General features: G+C 35.9%; 1 protein-coding gene across 6 annotated transcripts in view; it reads right to left on the bottom strand.

Annotated features, from left to right (window-relative positions):
* Nucleotides 1-6908: 6908 nt before the first annotated feature.
* The window catches only part of WDR35 (WD repeat domain 35), a 69655-nt gene continuing 52523 nt past the window's right edge, over nucleotides 6909-24040 (bottom strand). For 2 of the 6 annotated variants that reach the window (XM_015111777.3, XM_077960103.1), the window contains 10 exons: nucleotides 23274-23477; nucleotides 21756-21902; nucleotides 20978-21110; nucleotides 18906-19016; nucleotides 17783-17947; nucleotides 16769-16909; nucleotides 15898-16054; nucleotides 10721-10961; nucleotides 10222-10386; nucleotides 6909-7860 (listed from right to left, as the gene is read on the bottom strand). In XM_015111777.3, coding sequence (XP_014967263.1) covers nucleotides 10236-10386; nucleotides 10721-10961; nucleotides 15898-16054; nucleotides 16769-16909; nucleotides 17783-17947; nucleotides 18906-19016; nucleotides 20978-21110; nucleotides 21756-21902; nucleotides 23274-23477 — 1450 coding nt within the window. In that variant the 3' untranslated portion in view covers nucleotides 6909-7860; nucleotides 10222-10235. Of the gene's footprint in view, nucleotides 7861-9922; nucleotides 10387-10720; nucleotides 10962-15897; nucleotides 16055-16768; nucleotides 16910-17782; nucleotides 17948-18905; nucleotides 19017-20977; nucleotides 21111-21755; nucleotides 21903-23273; nucleotides 23478-24040 lie in introns of those variants that run through there. The other 4 variants (XM_077960102.1, XM_001107482.5, XR_013403046.1 and 1 more) reach the window with 3 other exon arrangements.

The following is a 24040-nucleotide window of genomic DNA, read 5'->3' as shown; positions in this document are numbered from 1 at the left end:
GAGACACTATCCGTTTGTTACAGTGGATTGGGGGCCGATGACGCTGGAGGTGGGAGAAGCCACGGTTCTGTTTCTTAATGGCGAATTAGCCTGCGGGCTTCCTGTCGCTCCCTTGCCTTTCAGCGTCCACTACTTAGCAAAACTCCGCGTTTAGGGTGTTCTCAGCAGGCTTTGTCTACCCTGAAACGCTTTGGGTCGACATTCCACCAGGTCTGTTCCGCGGTCTAAACGTCTCTACCTTTTTTGATTCTCTAGAATTGTGTTACGATTAGTAGTATATTGTGTCGAGAGTCTGGAATCTTTGATGTTAGTTATATTCCCTGTTTATGGCAAAGGGAAATCTAAAAAGTTATTAGTTACATTACGTTTAATTCAAATTAAAATTATGTAAGAACAGTTGCCACCCACGCTACCCTACATGCCTGCTGTGTATCTTTTCGGGGTCTGTCAATTCTGTTTTGCTTCCGAAAGTACTTGAGCCCTTTCCGTCAGAAAAAGTAAAGATGAAAAATATATTTGGAGCATGATACTTGCATGCAGAAGTCTTAACAGGACATAAATTGTGTGCTTTTTGGCTGCTTTCATTAGATTTTTAATTTTTTCCATTTACCACCACTGAAAAAATACAAATACAGTGGATTAATGTTAAATAAACACTGATAGAAATTGAAAGATTGGAAAACTACAAAAAATAAACTGGCATTTCTGGTGTAAGCAAATGGACAGCTCAATAGAACAAAAGCCCAGAAACATGCCCCAAATAGGCTGTATTTTGTAAAAGACATGTAACATATATGGAGAAAAGGACAGATTATTCAAATGAGTGCTATTGGGAGGATTAACCATTTGGGGTAAAATACATTTAAGCATTTAAGCTCCCAGTTGACATAATATTCATTCCAGGTGATTTAAGAGATTAAATAAATAAAAATTTTTTTAAGAAAATTTTTTTCAGTTCCCATTTATTTTTGCTTCTTGGGGCAGTGTCATCTTTTCAATATTAAAAAAAAAACACGAAACAGAAATCTGAAGTGTAGGATAGAAGAAAACCAAGTGTGTGTGGGGGGAAGCAACAGCAAAAGGAAGATGAGATGTTGCCAAAAAAAAAAAAAATGGAGGGGTAGTTCCCCTCTCCTCTGGGGAATGACTCAAACACTGATGTGGCAGTATACACTATTCTACATAAAGCCAGAGATGTTATTTCTTTTGAGAGATAAGAAAAGGTGGAGATGGCCGGGCGCTGTGACTTATGCCTGTAATCGCAGCACTTTGGGAGGCCGAGGCGGGCGGATCACCTGGGTCAGGAGTTCGAGAACAGCCCGGCCAACATGGCAAAACCCCGTCTCTACTAAAAATGCAAAAAATTAGCCGGGCATAGTGGCAGGTGCCTGTAATCACAGCCTACTCCGCAGTCTGAGGCACGAGAATCCCTTGAACTTGGGTGGAAGTGGTTGGCAGTGAGCCAATTTTTGTATTTTTTGTAGGGATGTAGTTTCCCCATGTTGTCCAATCTAATCTCTAACTCCTGGGTTCAAGACATCTGCCCACCTCAGCCTCCCAAAGTGCTAGGACTACAGGCATGAGCCCCTGCACCTGAGTAGAAGTTATGCTTTGTTCTGTTCAAGGAACAACAGGGATATTTATGTGTCTAAAAACCAGTGATCTAAGAGGAAAATAGCAGTATATGTAATGAAAATTGGGGGTTTGGGAAGGGGGGTTCTAAATAGGAGTAAAAATCTTAACCTTTTTTGTGCTATGGCACCTTTGCAAGTGTGGTGAAGCCTATGTCGTTTCAGTGTTTTCAAGTGTTTTAAAACAGGATTACAAAGGAAAGCAATTATATTAAACAGTTGGAATATTAACAGATTTATAAAAAAGTAAAACATGTTAACATTAAATATCAAGAACCAATGGCAAACACAAAGCTAGCAGAGGAATAAAATAATACAAAATCAAAACAGATAAAACAGAAAAATGGAATCAACAAAACCAAAAGTTGGTTCTTAAAAAGATTAACAAAAATTAGTAAAATTTGGGCTAAATTGACTAAGAAAAAAAAGACTCAGATTACTGAAATCAGAAATGAAAATGGGAACATTACCATCAATTCTACAGAAATAAAGAGGATTATAAGAGAGTACTATGAACAATTGTGTGCCGAAAAATGGGACAAACTAGATGAACAAATGCCTAGAAACAAAAAACCTACCAAGATTGTATCATGAAGAAATAGAAAATATGAATAGACCTGTGTAGTATTCTGTTCCACGCTGCTAGTAAAGATATACCCAAGACTGGGTTTTTTGTTTTTTTAAGAAAAAAGAGGTTTAATGGACTCACAGTTCCACGTGGCTGGGGAAGCCTCACAATCATGGCAGAAAGCAAACGGCGTGTCTTACATGGCGGCAGACAAGAGAAAATGAAAGAACAGTGAAGGGAGAAATCCCTTATAACACCATCAGATTTTGTGAGACTTATTCACTATCACGAGAACAGTATGGGGGAAACTGCCCCCATGATTCAATTATCTCCCACCAGCTCCCTCCCACAACATGTGGGAATTATGGGAGCTACTGTTCAAGATGAGATTTGGGTGAGGACACAGACAAACCATATTAACCTGTAATTTGTAAGGAGATTCAATCAGTAATCTAAAAATAACCTCTTGACAAAGAAAAGCCCTGGACCTGGTGGCTGCACTGATGAATTCTACTAAATGTTTAAGGAAGAACCAACACGAGTCCTTCTTAAACTCTTCCAAAACACTGAAAAGGAAAGAAAACTCTAAATCACTCTATAAAGCGAGCACTGCTCTGACACCAAAGCCAAACACAGACACTAGAAGAAAACTGCAGATCAATATCATTTATGACTTTGATGCAAAAATCTTCAATAAAATACTAGCAAATTGAATTTAGTCGCATAATTAAAGGATTATACACCATGACCAAGTGGAATTTATTCCTAGAAATGCAAGGATAATTCAACACATGAAAATCAATCAATAGCAGTTGAGGAAAAAAAATCAATGTAATACAGCACAGTAACAGAATGGAGGGAAAAAACTTTATGATCACCTCCATTTAGGTAGAGAAAGCATTTGACAAAATTCAAAACCCTTTCATGACAAAAACACTCAAGCAGGGAATAGAAGGGGTCTGCCTCAACATAATAAAAGACGTGTATAAAACACAGTGAACATCATATTCAATGGTGAAAAACTGAAAGATTATCCTACAAAATCAGGAACAAGACAAGGAAGCTCACTTTCGTACTCCTATTCAACACAGCACTGGAAGTTCTAGCCACAGTAATTAAGCGAGAAAATAATTTAAAAATAAGCCATCCACATTGGAAAGGAAGAGGTAAAATTATCTCTTCACAAATGATATGCTCTTACATATAGATAACACTAAATATTCTATTTAAAAATGGTTATAACTAATAAATGAATTCAGCAAGGTAGGAGGATATGAAAGTAGGAGGATATGAAATCAACATGCAAAAATCAATTGCATTTTTATTCACTAACAATGAAGCTATCCCAAAAGGGGAAATTAAGAAAATTCCAGCCAGGCACGGTGGCTCACACCTGTAATCCCAGCACTTTGGGAGGCCAAGATGGGTGGATCACTTGAGGTCAGAAGTTTGAAACCAGCCTGGCCAACATGGCAAAACCCTGTATCTATGAAAAATACAAAAATTAATCACATGTGGTGGCAGGCACCTGTAATCCCAGTTACTCAAGGGGCTGAGGCAGGAGACTCGCTTGAACCTGGGAGGTGGAGGTTGCAGTGAGCCAAGACTGTGCCTCGCACCACTGCACTCCGGCCGGGGCAACAGAGCAAGACTCCCTCTCAAAAAAAGAAAGAAAAAAGAAAACAATTCCGTCTACAGTAACATCAAGAACAAAAAAAATATTTAGGAATTAACCAAGAAAGTAAAAGAGTTGTACAATTAAAACTATAAAACATTGCTAAAAGAAATTAAAGAAGACAAATGGAAAGACATCTCATGTTCATGGATTAGAAGACAATATTGTTTAGATGTTAATATTATATAAACCAATCTTCAGATTCTATGGAATCCTTATCAAAATCCCAATGATGTTTTTGCAGAAATAGAAAACTCCATCCTAAAATTCATATGGAATTACAAGGGCTCTCAAATAGCCAAAATAATTTTGGAAAAAGAACAAAGTTTAAGGACTCACTCCTGATTTCAAAACTTACTACAAAGCTACATTACCCAAAACAAGTGTGTTATTGGCATAAAGACAGTTTTTTAAACAAATGGTGCTAGGAAAATTGGATATCCACTGCAAAATAATGAAGTTGGACTGTTACAACACATACAAAAATTAAATCAAAATGGATCATGACCTAAATGTAAGAATTAAATTACGAACTCTTAGGAAAAAACATATGGCAAAAACTTAGCAACACTGAATTTGGCAATGATTTTGTGAATATGACATCAGTGGCACAGGCAACAAAAGAAAAAACTAGACAAATTGGGCTTGATGAGAATTTAAAAACTTTTGTGCATAAAAGACACCGTCAGAGTAAAAAAGCAACCCACGGAATAAAACAAAATATTTACAAGTCATATATCTGATAAGGGATTAATACCCAGAATATACAAAGAACTTCCAAAAACAACAACAACAAAGCAAAACAACCCAATGTAGAAATGGGCAAAGGATTTGAATAGACTTTTCTCTAAAGAAGATACACATATGGCCAATAAGAACATGAAAAAATGCTCAATGTCACTAATAATTAGGAAAATGCAAATCGAAGCTACAATCAAATACCACTTCTCACCATTCCAGTAGGATGGAAACTATTAAGAAGAAATAAGTATTGGTGAGGATGTGAAGAAACTGGAATCTTTGTGCACTATTGGTGAGAATGTAAAATGGTGCAATCACATGGTATGACACTTCTTCAAATACTAAGAATAAAATTACTATTTGATTCAGCAATTCCACTTCTAAGTATATACCCAAAATATCTGACAGCATGGTCTTAAAGAGATATTTACACATCCAGGTTCATAGCGGTATTGTTTGCACTAGGTAAAAGGTGGAAGCAATCCAAGTGTCTATCAACAGATGAGTGGATAAGCGAAATGTGGTATACTCATACAATGGAATATTATTCAGTCTTTAAAAGAACAGAAATTCTGCCACATGTTACAACATGGATGAACCTTGAGGACATTACATGAAGTGAATTAAGCCAACCACAAAAAGACTGAATGATTCCGTTTTTATGAGGTACCTAGAGTAGTCAAATTCATAAAGACAGAAAGTAGAATGTGGTTGCCAGGGACAGCTTTAAGGGGGATAGGGAGTTACTGTTCAATGAGCATACAGTTTCAGTTTTGCAAGATAAAGAATTCTGAGATGGATGGATGGATGGTGGTGGTGGTGGTGGTAGTGGTGAAATATGTACAATATGAATGTATTTAATAAATATAGTTAATTCCACTTTAACTGTACACTTAAAATGATTAATATAGGCAAGGTGCAAGAGTTCATGCCTGTAATCCCAGCACTTTGGGAAGCTGAGGCGGGAGGATTACTGTGCTCAGGAGTTTGAGGCTGCAGTGAGCTATGATTGTGCCACTGCACTCCAGCCTGGGCGACAGAGCTAGACCATGTCTTGTAAAATATTAAATTTAAAAACAATTAAAAATGGTTAAGATAGTAAATTTTATGCCATGTGTATTTCATCACATAAAAAATAGGGAAAAATCAAGTGGCAAGTGTGTTTTCTATAAGAGATCATCACAACATTGCATTGAAGTCATTATTACTGTATTTCTATTAATTGATTTTGTTGCATCCACTGCAGTTTCTGCTTTATAAAGGTGGTTGCTATGAGCATAGATATTAGGTGTTATGTCTACAGATACTCTTAGATGTTACATTGTTATTGTGAATAGCAGTTTTTAGCATTATCAAGTATTCTTGCTTGTAGTACTTAACTCACCACATCAACAAATTGAAGAAAAATCTCAACAGATGTAGAAAATTCAGTTAATAAAATTCAACTCCCTAGCAAACTAGGACAAGAAGACATACTTGTTAAAACCTACCGACAAAATGTCTACAGAAAATATAATAAGCAATGATTTCTTAAAATATTGAAAAATTTCCTTTGAGATTAAGAATAAGACAAGGATGCCCAGTATCATCACTTTAATTATTCAGCATTGTTTTGGGTATCCTAGCCAATGCAATAAGATGATAAAAAGAAATAACAGATATGACAATTGAGAAGTATTTTTTTAAAAAAAAGCAGTCATTAAGCACGGTTATATGGTTGTATATGTAAAAAAGAAGTGCAAAGGACTGAGAGTGACAAAACATTTTTGAAGAAGAAAAACAAAGTAGGACTTGTACCAGATAGCAGGACCTATTTTAAAAACTATAATAACTGAGACATTCTGCTTTGGGCCAAAGAAAGACAAACAGATCAATGGAACAGAAAAAGAAACCAGAAATTGGTACCTGCATATATGGACTTGTTTTTTTGTTTTGTTTTGTTTTTGGGTTTTTTTTTTTTTTTTCATATAATTGCACATCAGTGTGGAAAGGGTGGACTTCAATCAGCTGGAGGTATAATTTAATTTTTTTTAACTTTAGAGAAATATCTTAGGAGCTGGTAGCTCTCATTATAAAGACATAATACAGCAATTTATTCAGTCTCTTGGGGTTTTTTCCCCCTTGTTTGGTAGCAAAAGTGGTACTGTATATCTATTGTACCTCCTGCTCCCTCTTCCCCTTCTCCACTCTGGAGCCCAATACCCTCCTAACCAACCCCCATCAGCATACTTAAATCAAGACAAAGCAAACACCATGTTCTCCATAAGTTATAAAGAAAACGTGGAATAAACACAAGTTATTTTTTCTTCAATGTTTATTATTTTCGCATTTTTTCACTTAATACTACATAAAATCTAAGATCTCAGCTCTTGGAATACAGAAAAATAATTTCAAAGTGTACTTTAGCAAAATAATTTATAATGAAATTAGCATTTGTGAATTAAGCATGTCAACATTACTGTGTTGCTTGTTAGGCACACTGCTTATTTGTACAGCTTCATCAGTCAGTTCCATCATTTCAATACTTTGGCCCACCACACCACTTTGAAACATGTAATTAAGGGCAAGTTTTATAATAAAAAAACAACTTGGCATTACTCAAAGGGAGTCAGTACATGTTTTTTGCAAGGAGAACAACATAACTGTTTAATGATGCTGTCTTCAGTATACTACCTAATTCTGTTTATGCAACTTCTCACCGGGTAATTGTTTTTTATGGTCAATTTTGCTTTTCTTTGTCCCCCTAGTCAAGGGAGAGTTTGTTAGTGTTGTTATCTTGAAATTGCCTTCATGTCGAATAAAACCAACTAGATCAATTCATAATACAGGTTTTTTCTCTAGTACTATTTACATACAAGACAAAGGTCCCCAAGACATTATGGCAGATCATTAAAACTTTAACAGATATAGATACCAAAGAGGCATAAGCTTTTACAAAAGTAAAAAAGATGTGTCTGTCCATATACATACGCACACACACACACACATATACATATATGATAATTAGGTCCACAAGGTATGAGAGGTTGTTTTAAAAGATACTGGTTTCTGGATCCAACTGAATTAGAAATATCAACTACATATTGTTTAAATATCAACTAGATCCAGCAACTCAGAATCTACCTGGAGTAATTCATTGGTGGGAAAATTCTAGAGCTCAGGCAGCACAGAATTAGGGGGAAATGAGAAGGCTCCAAAAGAGAGTTTCCAAAGTTAGGTGAAGTCTGAGGAGTCAACAGGTGATCCTAGAATTAAAGCAAATGAAAGTGTAACCAACAAATCACAGTAAGGGGCCAGAGGCATGACAATCAAATGAATTCTCAGCTGATTCCTGAGATAGGAAAGGGAAGGAAGAAATACTCAAGCATTCAACCATGGACCAAGAATTGCAGCTCTGACCAAACTGTCCTGCAGGAACCTTTCAGACAGGCAAAGCTAGTAAGTGTGCCATCCCTACAACCCTGAACATTTCTCTTTCCTTGATGAAGCAGAGAACAGTCTCATCCCTAAAAATAGAAGTCCTGTGGAAAGATGTAAGTTCAACAGGAGATGTATTGTCTTAGACTTCTTTGTTAGAATGTGATTTTCTGATTTGGGGAAATTTTCCATTCTGGTATAGAAGAAAACAAATGAGAAAGCTGAAATTCATTGTGTTAAATTTAGATAAGTAAGTTAGTAACTTAGGAGACATATTAGACAAAAGTTAATAGAGCATGTATGTGTGACCACAGATAGAAAGGAGAAAGAGATATCAAATATTCATGAAGCATTCAAAATATGAAAAGCCACAAAGATATCAAATATTCATGACACACTAAGTATGCATGAGACATATAAAGCCCTCAATATGTGTGAGAAGTTGATTCAGTTACCCACTGGTGACACTCATTCTGGCCTGTCCTTACCCAAGAAATACAATAAAATTCATGGCTGCTCAGCAGACTAATAGGCAAGCTATTACTGTGGTAAAAGTGTACTGGCCCCTGAGACCCTTCTAGAGAACAAGTGTACGTCGTTGGCCTCAGGCACATTTCATCTGATTGAGTTGTCTGGCTCAAACGGCCACTCTGGTCCTCCTTGTAACCCCACTATTAGGGGAAAGCTTATGTGACAGAGTGTGAGTCAGGACATAAAAACATTACATAACCTATGATTCAGGTGTTGTGGTCTTTCCACCTCACTGGCACGCTACACTAACAGTGTTAATCTATCATTGCTTTCTCCTTGTTCCTCACTGTGTATTGCAAATTGGTTTAATAAACCAATGTATTTTGAGAATTTTTATTTGGTTTGTAAGGCTTTCTGTTCCTTGACCTCTGGGATAGCTTGCTAGGTAATGTATTTAGAGGCTACCATTGTACAAAGGTAATTTTCCACAAGGTACATGAAGAGAGACAGAGACCTCAAAGACTTCTGGTCTCCTCTTTTTATGTAGGCCTATGAGCCCACTATCTATCCTAAGCTCATCTAGGCTCTAAATCTCTTCTCATAGCTCACTATTCCCAATCTGCAACATGCTGAACTTGCCTTGGTCTCTACAAGACAAAAACATCAGATTGAGAAAGTGTATTGTAGCTGCAATAACAAAGTTGCGTATCTCTATGTATTGCCTCTACTAAAGGTAAGCCAAACCTCAATAAAATAATCTTGATGAAATAGTGCAAAGTTCTGTCTTTAGCCACAAAATGGGAATTCATGAGAAATAAACAGAGAACATTATTTGCTATATAAAAGACATAAGAAATGGTCCATTACAGATCACAACTGTTTATCTTCTAAATTAATAATCCATGAAAACAGATGCATATCAAGAAAGAATCACTCCCTCAACAATACTTGTGTAAATAAAGGGTCCAGCTTAGTGACAATGTTTCAATAGAAGCTATAACTACAAAATGGATATTTTTGTTTGTTATTTTCATTATAAATAGAGCCAAGTTTTCTGCACAATCATATGAAAGTGTAAATTCCAAATGCCATCTCTTGAATGAAACTAAAAGGACAGGTTTTAAAATAGAGGAATAGGGCTATTAGAAACAATTTATTGTTTCTAATGTCTTATTTAAGACATTGTAAAAAATGTCTTAAAATGCCATCGCCTCACTTCTGAATATATAATAAAGAAGACATTCAACGCTTATTTAATTAACTATGGCTACAGAGAAAGCTCATTTCGCTATTACAATTGTTTAACTTCCTTGTAACATGGGTTATAAAAATTCTCTAAATTCAACTTTGCCCCACTCCCATGCCTCCCCTGCTCCCCACTCCCTTCAAGATTTTTTAATGAATTCAGTTACCTTGACATTGTGAGAAAAATATTTATTTGGAATATTCCCATGGTATCATGTAACCAAATACAAGATAGACAAAAGAGAGAGGCAGACAGAAAATATGGTTGATTTTCATACATTTATATGAAAATCAGCCTTATTATTTCACAGTTGTATTGCTTTAAAAAATTATTTTATTAACATGTATTTTGTGCAAAAATTCAACTATAAATAATGAGGCTTATTTTCATACAAAACTCATAGAAATAAACCTTATTACACATACAGCATATAGCCATGTATATATGTTACCTATATTTTACAGTTACATACAGTTTATCATTCCTTTAAGCCACTGGACTATGGCATAAGGGGCAGAAGCTGTAGTGGCTTATTTCCTGGGCAAGGACACCATGCTTGCATACACTGCACATCCAGAATTGATACTCAGTGATCGGGCTTCCTGTGGCAACGCATGTTGGCAGTTTCCCTTCTCCACTGTAAAACAAGGGGAGAAACAATTCATTATACTTTAAAACTTCTCATTAGTCTAACTTAATTTATTTAATACACTTAAAAAAACCTAAAGAATAAAAATTCCAAGATTAATGTCAAATACTTTCATTTAAAAAAGTTTTTTCAAGAAAAAACCTTTCTTACAATGAAAAAATAAAAGCATGAATACACTTGTAAGAATAAATAAAATAGGGTATAATGTTAATGTGAATTGCTTCAAAATTTAGTGCTTTACTTCCTACATTAAACATTGCACATCTAGAAATCCAAGCTTCTAATAAGGTAGAATGACATCCACTAATTAAAATTAGCCTACCCTTCCATAAGGCTGTCCAATTCAGGTTTTCTGTTATCTTTTGAAGTATGTTTGGTGAATATTTCTAAAGCGAGGTCTTCATACTGCTGTTTCTGTTCTGAACTGAGGGTCTCTAAAGATTTAAGTTTAATGAAAGCTTTTGAACAAGTCCCAAAGGCTCTGCTGGCACATGCGCAGAGTGCTAGCAGAGAGTAGATCTCCACAGGAGGGATGATGTCTTCATAGTCTTTCAGATGAAGAGCTAAGAAAACAGGACAATGTGGGTTTTTAAAAATAATTATTATGGTATTATAAACATGCATAAGGAAGAATCTAAGTTAAGGTGTTTTCGTTGAACTTGCATGAACAAACTGAAAGCAAACAGTGTTGAGAGATGGGAGCGCTAGGAGGAGGAACTAGGCTACATGATACCCAAGGGTCTGTGAAGCTGGCTAACAGCTCATCCTGTGAAAAGAACCACCACCAAATGCTACACATGGCTGTGCCAGCTCAGAAATACACACACACACACACACACACACAATTTTGGTGTCAATTTTTCTTCAATTTATGTTAGAAATTTCTGTGGCACTTCAGAAACAGCAAATGAGTATTATACTATGTTAGTCATAAACTGCAAGATAATACCAGGTTTCCTTTTGTTAAAAAAAAAAAAAAAGCAAAACAATATAAGCAAAACAGTATAAAATAATATGTTTTTTTCTTTGTGTTTCTTTGGACAGATCATTGCTTTTGTATTACTGATTTTGTTGTTTGTCTCACTGAAACAATAGGATTTTGTGAAAAAGTGAAAATGAGTCTCCAAGTTGTCAGTTCAGACAATTCGAGTTACAGCATCTTATTTGCAATTATACTGGAGATAAAAATCTTTCTTTAAAATGCACTATAGACTTGGGCCTGTCGGGGGTGGGGACTAGGGGCGGCATAGCATTAGGAGAAATACCTAATGTAGATGACGGTTGAGGGGTGCAGCAAACCACCATGGCACATGTATACCTATGCAACAAACCTGCACGCTCTGCACATGTACCCCAGAACTTAAAGTATAATTTAAAAATGCAGACTTAATATTCGATTTAATATTAAGACAATATTAGACTTGACATTAGATTTATAACCAATTTGTATCTTTTTCTTCTCTAGACCTTGGAATCTTAAAAATACTTTGTTATAGTATGTCAAAAATTTCATAAAACAAGCTTAAAACAATATATTCAAGTGTTTTACAATCAGAATCCTATAAACTGGTTCTGGGGTCAAGTATTTACAACAAAGTTTAGTAGAATAAATGTATATAAAATGTAATCATTCAGTTATAATAAACAATATCCTCTAATTTCATATCCAAAGCATAATAGGTTCAAGGGTAATACTTTACAGGTTATACATTGTTTCAGATCATTTTACCACTGACAAAAAAAAAAATGAGGCATATAGAGATCTTCACCCAGTAGGTGAAGCATCTCAAGTTAAAGATCTAACTGTTCTTTTAAGTCTAAAAATGGTGTATAAATTGAATACGATACAGCTATTTTAAAAAGTGTATAATTTATATCATATACTAGTCAAAACTAAATGAAGGTCAGTTATAAAATAAACAAATAGAAAAATAATTTTTATATATAATAACCAATTAGAAAAAAAATTATACAACCTCATTGTTAATGACAACAATGTTATCATTAACATTGTTAATGTTAGGAATAAACTGAAAAATAAACGTTTAGAGCCAACAAGAAGAAAACTACAAATCTTTAGAAACACAGATACACAAGTGATTTCTAAAATGGACATTTCTGACAAATATCACATGTTCTCACTCATATGTGGGATCTAAAAAAGTTGACCTTGCAGAGCTTGCAGTGAGCCGAGATTGCGCCACTGTACTCTAGCCAGGGCGACAGAGCAAGACTCTGTCTCAAAAAAAAAAAAAAAAAAAAAAAAGTTGACCTTGGCTGGCAACGTGGCCGAATAGGAACAGCTCCCAGCAAGATCGACGCAAAGGTGAGTGATTTCTGCATTTGGTTCATCTCATTGGGACTGATTGGACAGTGGGTGAAGCCCAAGGAGGATGAGCCAAAGCAGGGTGGGGCGTCACCTAACCTGGGAAGTGCAAGGGCATGGGGAAATAAATCCCTCTCCCAGCCAAGGGAAGCCATTAGGGACTGTACCATGCACTCCAGCCCAGATACTGCACTTTTAACACAGTCTTCACAACCTGCAGACCAGGAGATTCCTTCCGGTGCCCATGCCACCAGGGCCCTGGGTTTCCAGCACAAAACTGGGCGGCCATTTGGGCTGACACCAAGCTAGCTGCAGGAGTTTTTTTTCATACCCCAGTGGCACCTGGAACACCAGCGAGACAGAACCGTTCACTCCCCCGGAAAGGGGGCTGAAGCCAGGGAGCCAAGTGGTCTGGCTCAGCAGGTCCCACCCCCACGGAGCCCAGTAAGCTCAAGATTCACTGGCTTGAAAGTCTCGTGGTTAGCACAGCAGTCTGAGCTCAACCTGGGATGCTTGAGCTTGGTGGGGGAAGGGGCATCCACCATTGCTGAGGCTTAAGTAGGTGGTTTCACCCTCACAGTGTAAACAAAGCTGCTGGGAAGTTGAAACTGGGCGGAGCCCACCCCAGCTCGGCAAGGCCCCTGCAGCCAGACCGCCTCCTCTCCAGGCAGGACAACTCTGAAAAAAAGCCAGCAGCCCCAATCAGGGACTTATAGATAAAACTTCCACCTCCCTGGGACAGAGTACCTGGGGGAAGGGGCGGTTGTGGGCGCAGCTTCAGCAGACTTAGATGTCCCTAACTGGCAGCTCTGAAGACAGCAGCGGATCAACCAGCACAGCGTTCGAGCTCTGATAAGGGACAGACTGCCTCCTCAAGTGTGTCTCTGACCCCCGTGTATCCTGACTAGGAGACATCTCCTAGTGGGTCCCTGACCCCCACGTATCCTGACTAGGAGACACCTCCCAGTAGGGGCCAACAGAGACCACATACAGGAGAGCATTGGCTGGTATCTGGCAGGTGCCCCTCTGGGACAAAGCTTCCAAAGGAGGAATAGGCAGCAATCTCTGCTGGTCTGCAGCCTCCACTGGTGATATCCAGGCAAACAGGGTCTGGAGTGGACCTCCAGCAAACTCCAGCAGACCTGCAGCAGAGGGGCCTGACTGTTAGAAGGAAAACTAACAAACAGAAAGGAATAGCATCAACATCAACAAAAAGGATGTCTACTCAGAGACCCCATCCAAAGGTCACTGACTTCAAAGACCAAAGGTAGATAAATCCATGAAGATGGGGAGAAACCAGCACAAAAAGGCTGAAAATTCCAAAAACCAAAATGCCTCTTCTCCTACAAAGGATCACAACTCCTCGCCAGCAAGGGAACAAAACTGGATGGAGAATGAGTTTGATTAATTGACAGAAGCAGGTTTCAGAAGGTGGGTAATAACAAACTCCTCCCAGCTAAAGGAGCATGTTCTAACCCAATGCAAGGAAGCTAAGAACCTTGAAAAAAGGTTAGACGAATTGCTAACTAGAATTACCAGTTTTGAGAAGAACATAAATGACCTGATGGAGCTGAAAAACACAGCACAAAAACTTTGTGAAGCATACACAAGTATCAATAGCCAAATTGATCAAGCAGAAGAAAGGATATCAAAGATTGAAGATCAACTCAATGAAATAAAGCAAGAAAACAAGATTAGAGTAAAAAGAGTGAAAAGACGTGAACAAAGCCTCAAGAAATACGGGACTATGTGAAAAGGCCAAATCCACGTTTGATTGGTGTACTTGAAAGTGATGGGGAGAATGGAACCAAGCTGGAAAACATTCTTCAGGATATTATCCAGGAGAATTTCCCCAACCTAGCAAGGCAGGCCAACATTCAAATTCAGGAAATATAGAGAACACCACAAAGATACTCCTTGAGAAGAGCAACCCCAAGACACATATCGTCAGATTCACCAAGGCTGAAATGAAGGAAAAAATGTTAAGGGCAACCAGAGAGAAAGGTCGGATTACCCAAAAAGGGAAGCCCATCGGACTAACAGCAGATCTCTCGGCAGAAACCCTACAAGCCAGAAGAGAGTGGGGGCCAATATTCAACATTCTTAAAGAATTTTCAACCCAGAATTTCATATCCAGTCAAACTAAGCTTCATAAGCAAAGGAGAAATAAAATCAATGTGCAAAAATAACAAGCATTCCTCTACCCCAATGTCATGACAGTGCTTGCCACAGCCAAGCTGAAAGACCAGTAATGATTTAGTCATTCATATGCTTTGGCTTATAACATAATTATCATAATTACACTCTCTGGAGTTCATATATCTAAACTCTAGAATATTGTTATTGTTAAGAAGAGATTGAGATCCTGATTACTACATGTAAATAATCTTCTATCAATTACAGTACACAAATACCATGCAATATTAGGTAGAATGTTTACACAGATCTCTGTTTAAGAATGAGGAAAGAACTATAATATACTGCTGAGGGGAAAAAATCATAATCCTGTATGTAGAAACATCTAAAAGGAAGTTTCCCCAAACCGTAGCAACGATTACCTCTGAGTTATAGGATTATTTTATAAATTATTAGATTATTTTACTTTTTCTTCATATTTTTGTTTTGGTTGAAATTATTAAAGTATCACTTTTATAAAACACAAGATAAATGCTATAGCAATGTATATGTAAAATATGGAAATATTTTAAAACATGGTTTTGAAAAAGTACATAAAAGTATGCCATGTTATACTCCCAATATTGTAAAGAATAAAATTATCTTAATGTATGTATTAAATATATTTTATGATTTTAAATATATGTATTAAGTATATTTAATATATACATGTATATATATTTTTCTCCAAAAAAATACTTGGCTATGAAGTATTTAACTTTGAATGGCTAGCCATATGAATGCTATACATGTTCTTTTTGCTTATCTCAAATTTCTGACGTTTCTGTGAACTATGTGTTTTCTCTGCATTAAAAAAAAAACTTCAAAAATGGGTATGCATAAGACAAATTATATATAGCATAATCTCAAACGTAAGAAAATAAATCCATAGGAAAAAATGTTATTGAAGGCCACATAAAGGCAAATTGAAGAAGCTGGCCCTTCACACTCAATTTATAATATTCAGACATACTATACACATTAGGTGACATGCCCACCTGTCTTCAGTGCAGTGTCCACATATCCCTCATAGAGCTGCCTCTGTGCAAGTATAAAGAAGTGGTAAGCCTCTGCCCCTCTCCATGCATTATCTGTGAAACGATCTGTTGTAGACAGAACTTCCTCTTCCAGCAAACCAGCCAAAGCAGAAGTGGCCTACAAGTAAAGTCAGCCCACACTTTGCATCAGTACAAACACACACACAGCATCAACTCCCGAATAACAACAGTCATTAAAGTATCTAAACGAGCAGATTTTATCATTACTAAACTATGATTACAGACTTTTTTTTAAGAGATGAGGTATTACTGTCACCCAAGCTGGAATGCAGTTGCAAGGTCATAGCTCACTGCAGTCTCAAACTCACGGACTCAAGTGATCCTCCCACCTAAGCCTCCCTAGTCACTGAGATTACTGGTGTGAGCCACTGCACCCAAAACAGACTTAATTTTTTAGTATAATTCATAGTTTGTTAAACTGGTATGAATAAATTTTAAAATATAACTAATTAGATTTTAAGTTAATCAGACATTCTTTTACGCATTAAAATAATATATCTAGGAAAGTTTTAAAACTCACTGATGAGAAAGGAGGATTTCCCAGGTAAGTAAAATTTTTTAACAAAAATAAGACATTAAAGCAAAGACTACAGATTAGTATTATAGAAAAACAATTTCAATATTTCTAGGTAGAAATTTCTAAATTTGAATACTAATTCTAAATCAGTCATTATTTTTCTTCATATCATTTAAAGAAACAAATGCAGACACGCAAATTAAATGACCTGTCCGTAAGAGAAGTTTGACAGTCTCTTTCTCTTTTTTCTTAAACACTTCGGATGATTTAATGTTATTTAACCTGCTACTTTACCTCTGAACTTTTTCCTTTAACTTTTCCTCGCTGGGCATTCTTCATCTGTTCATGATATTGCTCTATAAGTAAGGCTGAGAGTACATAGAGCTTCTTGACACGTAAAGGTTTACTTCCTTTCTTTGCCTCTTCATCTGCAATCTTAAACATTTTTAAAAATTGAGGGAAGTTACTTCTTATCTATATTTGTACAAATATAATCATTTCCAAAACTAACAAATTTGATTCCCTAAAAAAGGAGGAAAATCAGTAAGATGGAATATAAATACCACCTATTTAAGATAAATATTTTAAAACCTATCTTCGTTTCATTAGTACCTATACATATTTAGTTCTTTCCTTAGTGTTTAGCCCTAGGAGTTGCAACTCAGATCACTCTTAGAAAATGAGAGGTGCTGTTAGATAACTACATCAGAATAAAGAAAGTGTTGATGAAATACTGGTATTTTCCATAACACAAAGATTTTTAAAATAATGTTCCAAGTACACAAAGAAATCATGGTGTTAACACGGTGCATTCTTCAGAAGCTGAAACTTATTTAAATGATTTTGAGAGAAATTTTTCCTTTTTCATTAAATTAAACGGGAATAGAATAGAACGTAAAATGTGTATACATTAATACTATACTAATTATCTTCTCTCCAAATAAATATTATGTAAAGTGTAATATTTAAAACTTGTACATTTAAAACAACTCAAAACTCTATTATCAACAAAATTTAATTCCCTGTTGTAGAAATTTGTACTTTGTAGTTTCAGCACTTTCTTTAACTCTTTGTTAACTCCAGTATTCAACATACAATTGTTTAGGTATTAGTAAGTTGCTAATATTAATAAACATCTTTGTTGGTAAAAGGCAGTAACACTAAAATAATGTATACAGAAGCAATAAAACCAGAGTGGTTTTTTTGTAATAAATATTTGTTTCCAAAGAAAATGGAGAATGTGCTCTTTCATATATTAAAATATTGTGACTGGAACAAATCAAATATTCACCAAGATTTTTACATTACCTTAAACATCAGTTTAGCAGCATCAAAAAAGTAATTGGCTTTCCGATAGAGTTCTATGGCATCAAGAGTTTTATTCTTTTCCAGTAAATGAGATGCATACCTAGCTAATAGAGATCCAATTTCTTTCATACTATGATTTTGAGCCAATTCAACAGCTTTGTTCCACTAGGAGAAAAATTACACCATTCAGTCACCCAAGTATTTACAGTCACATATATCATAAAATTCACACAAGAAAGCTTTAACTTTATAATAAAAGCCCAATTTCCAAATTAAAAATGGTTATATTTTTAAAATAGCATTTAAAATCACAGCAACACAAGTTCTATAAGCATACGTCAAAATGATTAAGTGAACTCTAAGACTCTGATTTGCTTAAGAAATACATGTGAAAATGAAAGTTTCAAAGTTTATAATTATATTAATCTTGTAATTCTCATCTTACAAAACGTCAAGCAAGAAAAAGATATACTTGTTTACATTGTATAATAAAACAAAATATGCAATTTCAGTTGTGAAAAAATCCTACCAGATTTGACATTTAAAAATTATTTTTATAAAGCAAATGAGGTTTTTAAAATACTTTAAGAAAAATATTAAAAGAATACATTGATTGTCAATAGTTTCTGTAATAACTCTGTACTTTTAGTTTAATTTCAGCTCTTAAAAATATCAAATGTATGTTTTCTATAAAGGAAAAGGAAAACAGATTTGCCAAAATAAATATTGATAAAGTAACTCGATTCCTTCCTCAGGCAATGACCGACTATTAACTGGTCCTTCTTTGGAAACAAAACCCAACCCTAATAAAATGCAGAAAATTATGAAATTACTTCCAGACAAAAACTTGCCAGACTAAAAGCACAGGGTTTGTTCATGCTCCCATACTGAGCTGGCTATAAGTGGGTCACCCCTCACGGTAGCACTTTAAGAGGTAAGTGTAACTTTCTTGGTCCTCAATTAAGAGAATACCTGCCTGGCTCCTTTCATAAAATTCATGTCAGGCTCTCCAACCCTTACGTTGCCAATAATCTTTAAAAGATCACTAGGGTGACTTTAATTTGGCTTGACTTAAAAATTCCTAAGACAACAAGCTGCACAGACAGAAAGTTTCAGTTCCTACTTGGTTGAGATGTACGCAGGTATCTACCGCTGCCTTTGGTTGATTACATTTCAAAAATGCAGTCACTGCTTGTTCACACATCCCAACTCTGACAAACATTTGTGCTATTTCCTGTACAAACAAAACAATACTATCAGATTTCATAGAGCAAAGGAATTACTTATATTTTAATTTAACAAAACTCCGTAGGGACGTATGAGTATTAAATTTACTGGTAGTTACAGATTTTTCTTGTAAACAGACGCAAGGGCAGAGGGTACAATTGAGAACGGATGCTAAGGCCTCACTTCTATAAAACCAGAGCTTCACTGGCTCAAGCTGTGGATGTGATTTTTAACAAGGCCCTGAAGACACTGCACTCCTTTCTTTTCTCAGTTCAGTAGCTAGTACACAGAAATGTCAAGCTCCAAAACAAATCCCCCACAACTGCGTGAAAAAAACCTTTATGTCAATTGGTGGTATACTCAGGGCTAATTATTAACTAGAGACTTAAGGGAAATCTCACATCCATAGAGTCCTCAAATACCTCTGTAAAGAAATGTCCTAGAGAAGTCTGCCATTAATCAATTCAGGAAGCTAGACCCAAAACAGAGCTCCCTTGGAAAGTGGTGGCAGTAAGGAAGAACCACCACCACCACCACCACCACCACCACCACCACCACCACCACCACCACCACAAATCTTACTTGTTCAGCTGCACTGGCCATTTTCAGAACACCATTTTTTTTCTTTCAGAATATCTAATTAGCCAGAGGTCTTCCCTCCCCAACCCTTCTACAATATTTTTAGAAGTATGAAAATATATTTTATATCCAACTATCTTTTTAAAAGCAATGCTTATATTTTTCTGATTATAAGGGAATATATTCTAATTGTAAAAAAAAAAATTACAAAACATGAAAAAGTGAAATTACTCATAATCTTATCATTTATAAGAAACCTCTCTCAATAGTCTGGTGTAATTTCTTAACATCTTTGTCCTATGAATATATATGTATATGTTTATGTTGTACACAATCATACAATACATAATTTTGTATCCCATATTTCCTATTTAAATATTATGTACACTTTCCCACAATATTAAAAATTCCTCTATAACTCTATTTAAAACTTATAATACTAAAATCTTTACTATTTTAGTTATTTAATTATTATTATAGTTATAATTACTTAGTATTTACTCAGGAATATTACTATTCTGGATACCCTACAGCAAAATGTTTGTTGGCGTCATAAGACACATCTAACAGGCAACACTAATGGAGGATACACTCTTCGCTATACCCCAGGGTTCTGAGTAATTTCAGTTTCTTTCCTACTCAAGAAAACCCATAGGATTGAAAATAAGGGGGAGTGAAAATACCATTACAGAGATAACTGCTCAAATTCACAATAGGGAAAACTGAATTGCCATAATTCTATACTTATCTATTAGCTAATAGGCAAAATCTTTGAAGTAGAACTCACAACTGATATACATTCAGACTCTGCAGTTGAGAGCCGCCAGCTGTACAAGTATTGTACAGCTCAGTGATTTACATATTAAACACATAAAATACAAACTTATTTACAGTATTCAACAATTAATTAAGAGGCTCTAAAAGAACATTCGAAAGCAAGAGAACTCTTTCGATTTCTCTTTTAACTTGAAATACTTTATTGTTATATAACATAATAAAAGTTGAGCAATCATTTTAAACTTAAGTTACAGCAAATTTCAAACAATTTCAGATTATTTTGAAGCAAATCTCTAGCAACATATCATTTCGTCTGTAAATATTTCATGTATTCAGCTAACATTTAAAAAGCAACTTTATAAATCTTAACAGACAACATGAGACTGTGATAATGTTAAAGTAGTAGGAATGTGACTGACTTTCCCCCTCCATTTTCAAGCATTCTATATAATTTATATATTGTTTTATAATTAAAAGCATCATTCCATATCTAAGAAACTGTAAAATTATAGATTTTTAATTTTCTTTATTGTGGGAGATATTTCCTGACTATAACATAAAATTTTATAAAGTAACCTAACAATTCCAAAACCTAAAGTTTGCAATACCTACTGGAAGTAACTTGTGGTTTTCTGGAAGCGAAACGGCAAGGTTCTCTAATCCCTCATAATCCTCTAACATATAGTAACATTCAGCTAAGCGTTCCTGGTTCCGCCCTTGTACATAATATTGTACAGCATTCAACCTACAGAAAGAAAAAAGGAAAAACTTTTAGAACTAATGTGAATCTCCTGATAAATAAGCCCTTTCAACCAAAATGTTCCTTCATCAGAATTCCCAGTGCTAGTATTACTGTTCATTATCTTCAGCTCCAGAGTAACTTTCAAACATATAAATGGGGAAAAAAATCTAAAGCATATTCTAGTTGTAACATTCCTTGGCTATTCTTAAGAAATACCACTGCTTTACTCCCAAACACCGACATAAATAAGCATACTAATCAAAATGAAAAGAACAAAAGTCAATGATTTCTGAAAATAATATATAATAAAGCAAATAAAAACATTTATTAAACTTTGTTCAAAAATAAGTCATAAAACATTGTAGAATTATATACTCACAGTATCTCTTTGACTACTATCAAAGTAGTCTCAAAGAGAAAACTGCGTGGAGCTAAGTGCAAGTTTTGTGTTTATACACTCCAAATTTTTGTAGTGCTCATCTCACAACTTCACAGGATCTCTGCCTTTCCAAGATGAATCTAGAGGTATCTGCATCTTAGAATTCAAGAACATGATCTTAATTTCCCCAGGATTACTTCCTAGAGAAGTACTCAGGCAGCTACTAAGTGTTGCACAAATGCTTGAGGAGCTCCAGGTAAGTTACATACCACTTTTGTCGATCAGCAAAGTAGTCTCCAATGGCATTGTTGGCTTGTTCCATGAGACTGTCATCTGCATCACCAGATCCAGTTTTCAGGAGCTGGAGTACTCTAAACCAATCCCCTAATTTCAGCCGGAGGCCAATAGCAAGATCCCTACAAACAAAGGCATTCATTCATTCATCTATTTGACAAATATTTACCAAGAGCCTACTATGTGTTAGACACAGTTCTAGGTGCTGAGACTACACAGCAGTGAACAATGTCAAACATTTTAGAAACTTAGCCTGACTAGGTAAGAGGAAATGAGGAGCACCTGGAGGTTATGGTTTGAATGTGTGTCCCCTCCAAAATTCATGTTACAACTTAATCTCCATTGTGATAGTATTAAGAGGTGGGGTTTTGGGGAAGTCATTATGTCTGCCCTTATGAATTCATTAACACCCTTATAAAAGACTCTTCAGAGAATTTGCCCCTTTTGCCCTTTTCACTTTCCACTGTGTAAAGGCATAACATTCAAAGCACCATCTTGGAAGTAAGACAGGGCCCTCAACAGACACTAAACCTGTTGATGCCTTGACCTTAGACTTCCTAGTCTCCAGAACTGTGAGAAAAATATTTCCATTCTTTATAAATTATCCAGTCTCAGGTATCTTGTTATAGCAGTCCAAATGGTCTAAGATACCAGACTAGGGAAAAGAAAACAATGTTGTGCCTTTACTTTCCTGGACTTTCAATTTATTTAGCAAAATAATGATTTAAATAATAATCATTTCTTTTCAGCAATGTCTTAGACGTGATCAGGTTTATTTCAAAACAAAACACGGTGTAAACACATGTGGTTTTATAATTCTTTTCAGAGCCTAAGTCGTATTAGAGATCTCCTGGGAGTATAAATAACATTAATGAAAATGAGATACAATGTTAACAGCTGAAATGAAGTTCAGACAGACTCTCCACCTTGAGGTTCAGTGGCTAAGATTCTCTGCTTTCACAGCAGCTGCCTGGGTTTGATTCCTGGCGAGGGAGACAGGCCTTACAGTTCTTTAATTCAAAAGAAGAAATATTTATGAAGTTCATACATTATTTTATATAAATCAAAAATGAAATCTAAAGAACTAATCTCACTCCCTAACTACTTCTGATTTTTATTTTATGCCTCTTGACAACAGAAAATTAAATAATGACCTAAACAAACAAAGAAAGAAAGAACTGGAATAATGAGCTATGTCATAAATCTGAAAGATCTCAGTCTCTGTTGTTCTATCATTTTTTCCCACCAAATAAAAAGAAAACCTCCCATAGCCAGCCATTATTAAATTTAAAAACAGAGAATAAAACTGCCTCCAGACTATGAAACACAAATAAATGAGGGGCATGTAGAATATCTAGGTTGTAATCCAAACGTAAAATTAATTTCTGAAAGAAACTGTATGACACACCTAATCTATTTATAGTCCCCATTTGTAAAAAATACAATGATGAACTGACAGAGCACTCAGGGATGCCTGCACCTTCGTAATTTACCTTCTGTCCATCTCGAGATACGTTCTTTCAGCCTCTTCAAACCTGCCAAAGTAGCCAACAACTTCAGCCTGTTTCATTGACTCACTCAGTAGTTTGCCCAAGCGCTTCACAAACTTAATGCCTTGGTAATCTTTGCAGCGCACAAATGCTTGCTCTGCAGTGTATAGATCCAGTTTCTGAAGAGCTGCTTCAGCCAGTAGGCGCCTTTATTTTAAAAGAAACAAAAACATAAATGCATATTGCAAATTACTGATAAACTAGTCTTGAATCACAATTATCAATTATTATGTCTATTGTTTCTAGAGAAACATGGTGGAAAGTAACACATGCAAACATTTTTCAAATTATATTCTGCTTATTTTGAGGACTTCCAAATCTAAAATGAATTTCTATATTTTTTTTTTTTTTTTTTTTGAGATGGAGTCTCGCTCTGTTGCCCAGGCTGGAGTGCAGTGGCCGGATCTCAGCTCACTGCAAGCTCCGCCTCCCGGGTTCACGCCATTCTCCTGCCTCAGCCTCCCGAGCAGCTGGGACTACAGGCGCCCGCCACCTCGCCCAGCTAGTTTTTTTTTTTGTATTTTTTTAGTAGAGACGGGGTTTCACTGGGTTAGCCAGGATGGTCTCGATCTCCTGACCTCGTGATCCGCCCACCTCGGCCTCCCAAAGTGCTGGGATTACAGGCTTGAGCCACAGCGCCCGGCCAAATTTCTATATTTTAAAAAGAAGAGCAAGAATGGAAGTTTGTTCCCATCACGAGGATAGTAGGG

The sequence above is a fragment of the Macaca mulatta genome, chromosome 13 (genome assembly GCF_049350105.2).
Source record: "Macaca mulatta isolate MMU2019108-1 chromosome 13, T2T-MMU8v2.0, whole genome shotgun sequence".
NCBI classification, from domain to species: Eukaryota; Metazoa; Chordata; class Mammalia; order Primates; family Cercopithecidae; genus Macaca; species Macaca mulatta.
Note: the sequence above shows the minus strand (reverse complement) of the source record. Positions and strands in the feature narration are given on the sequence as shown.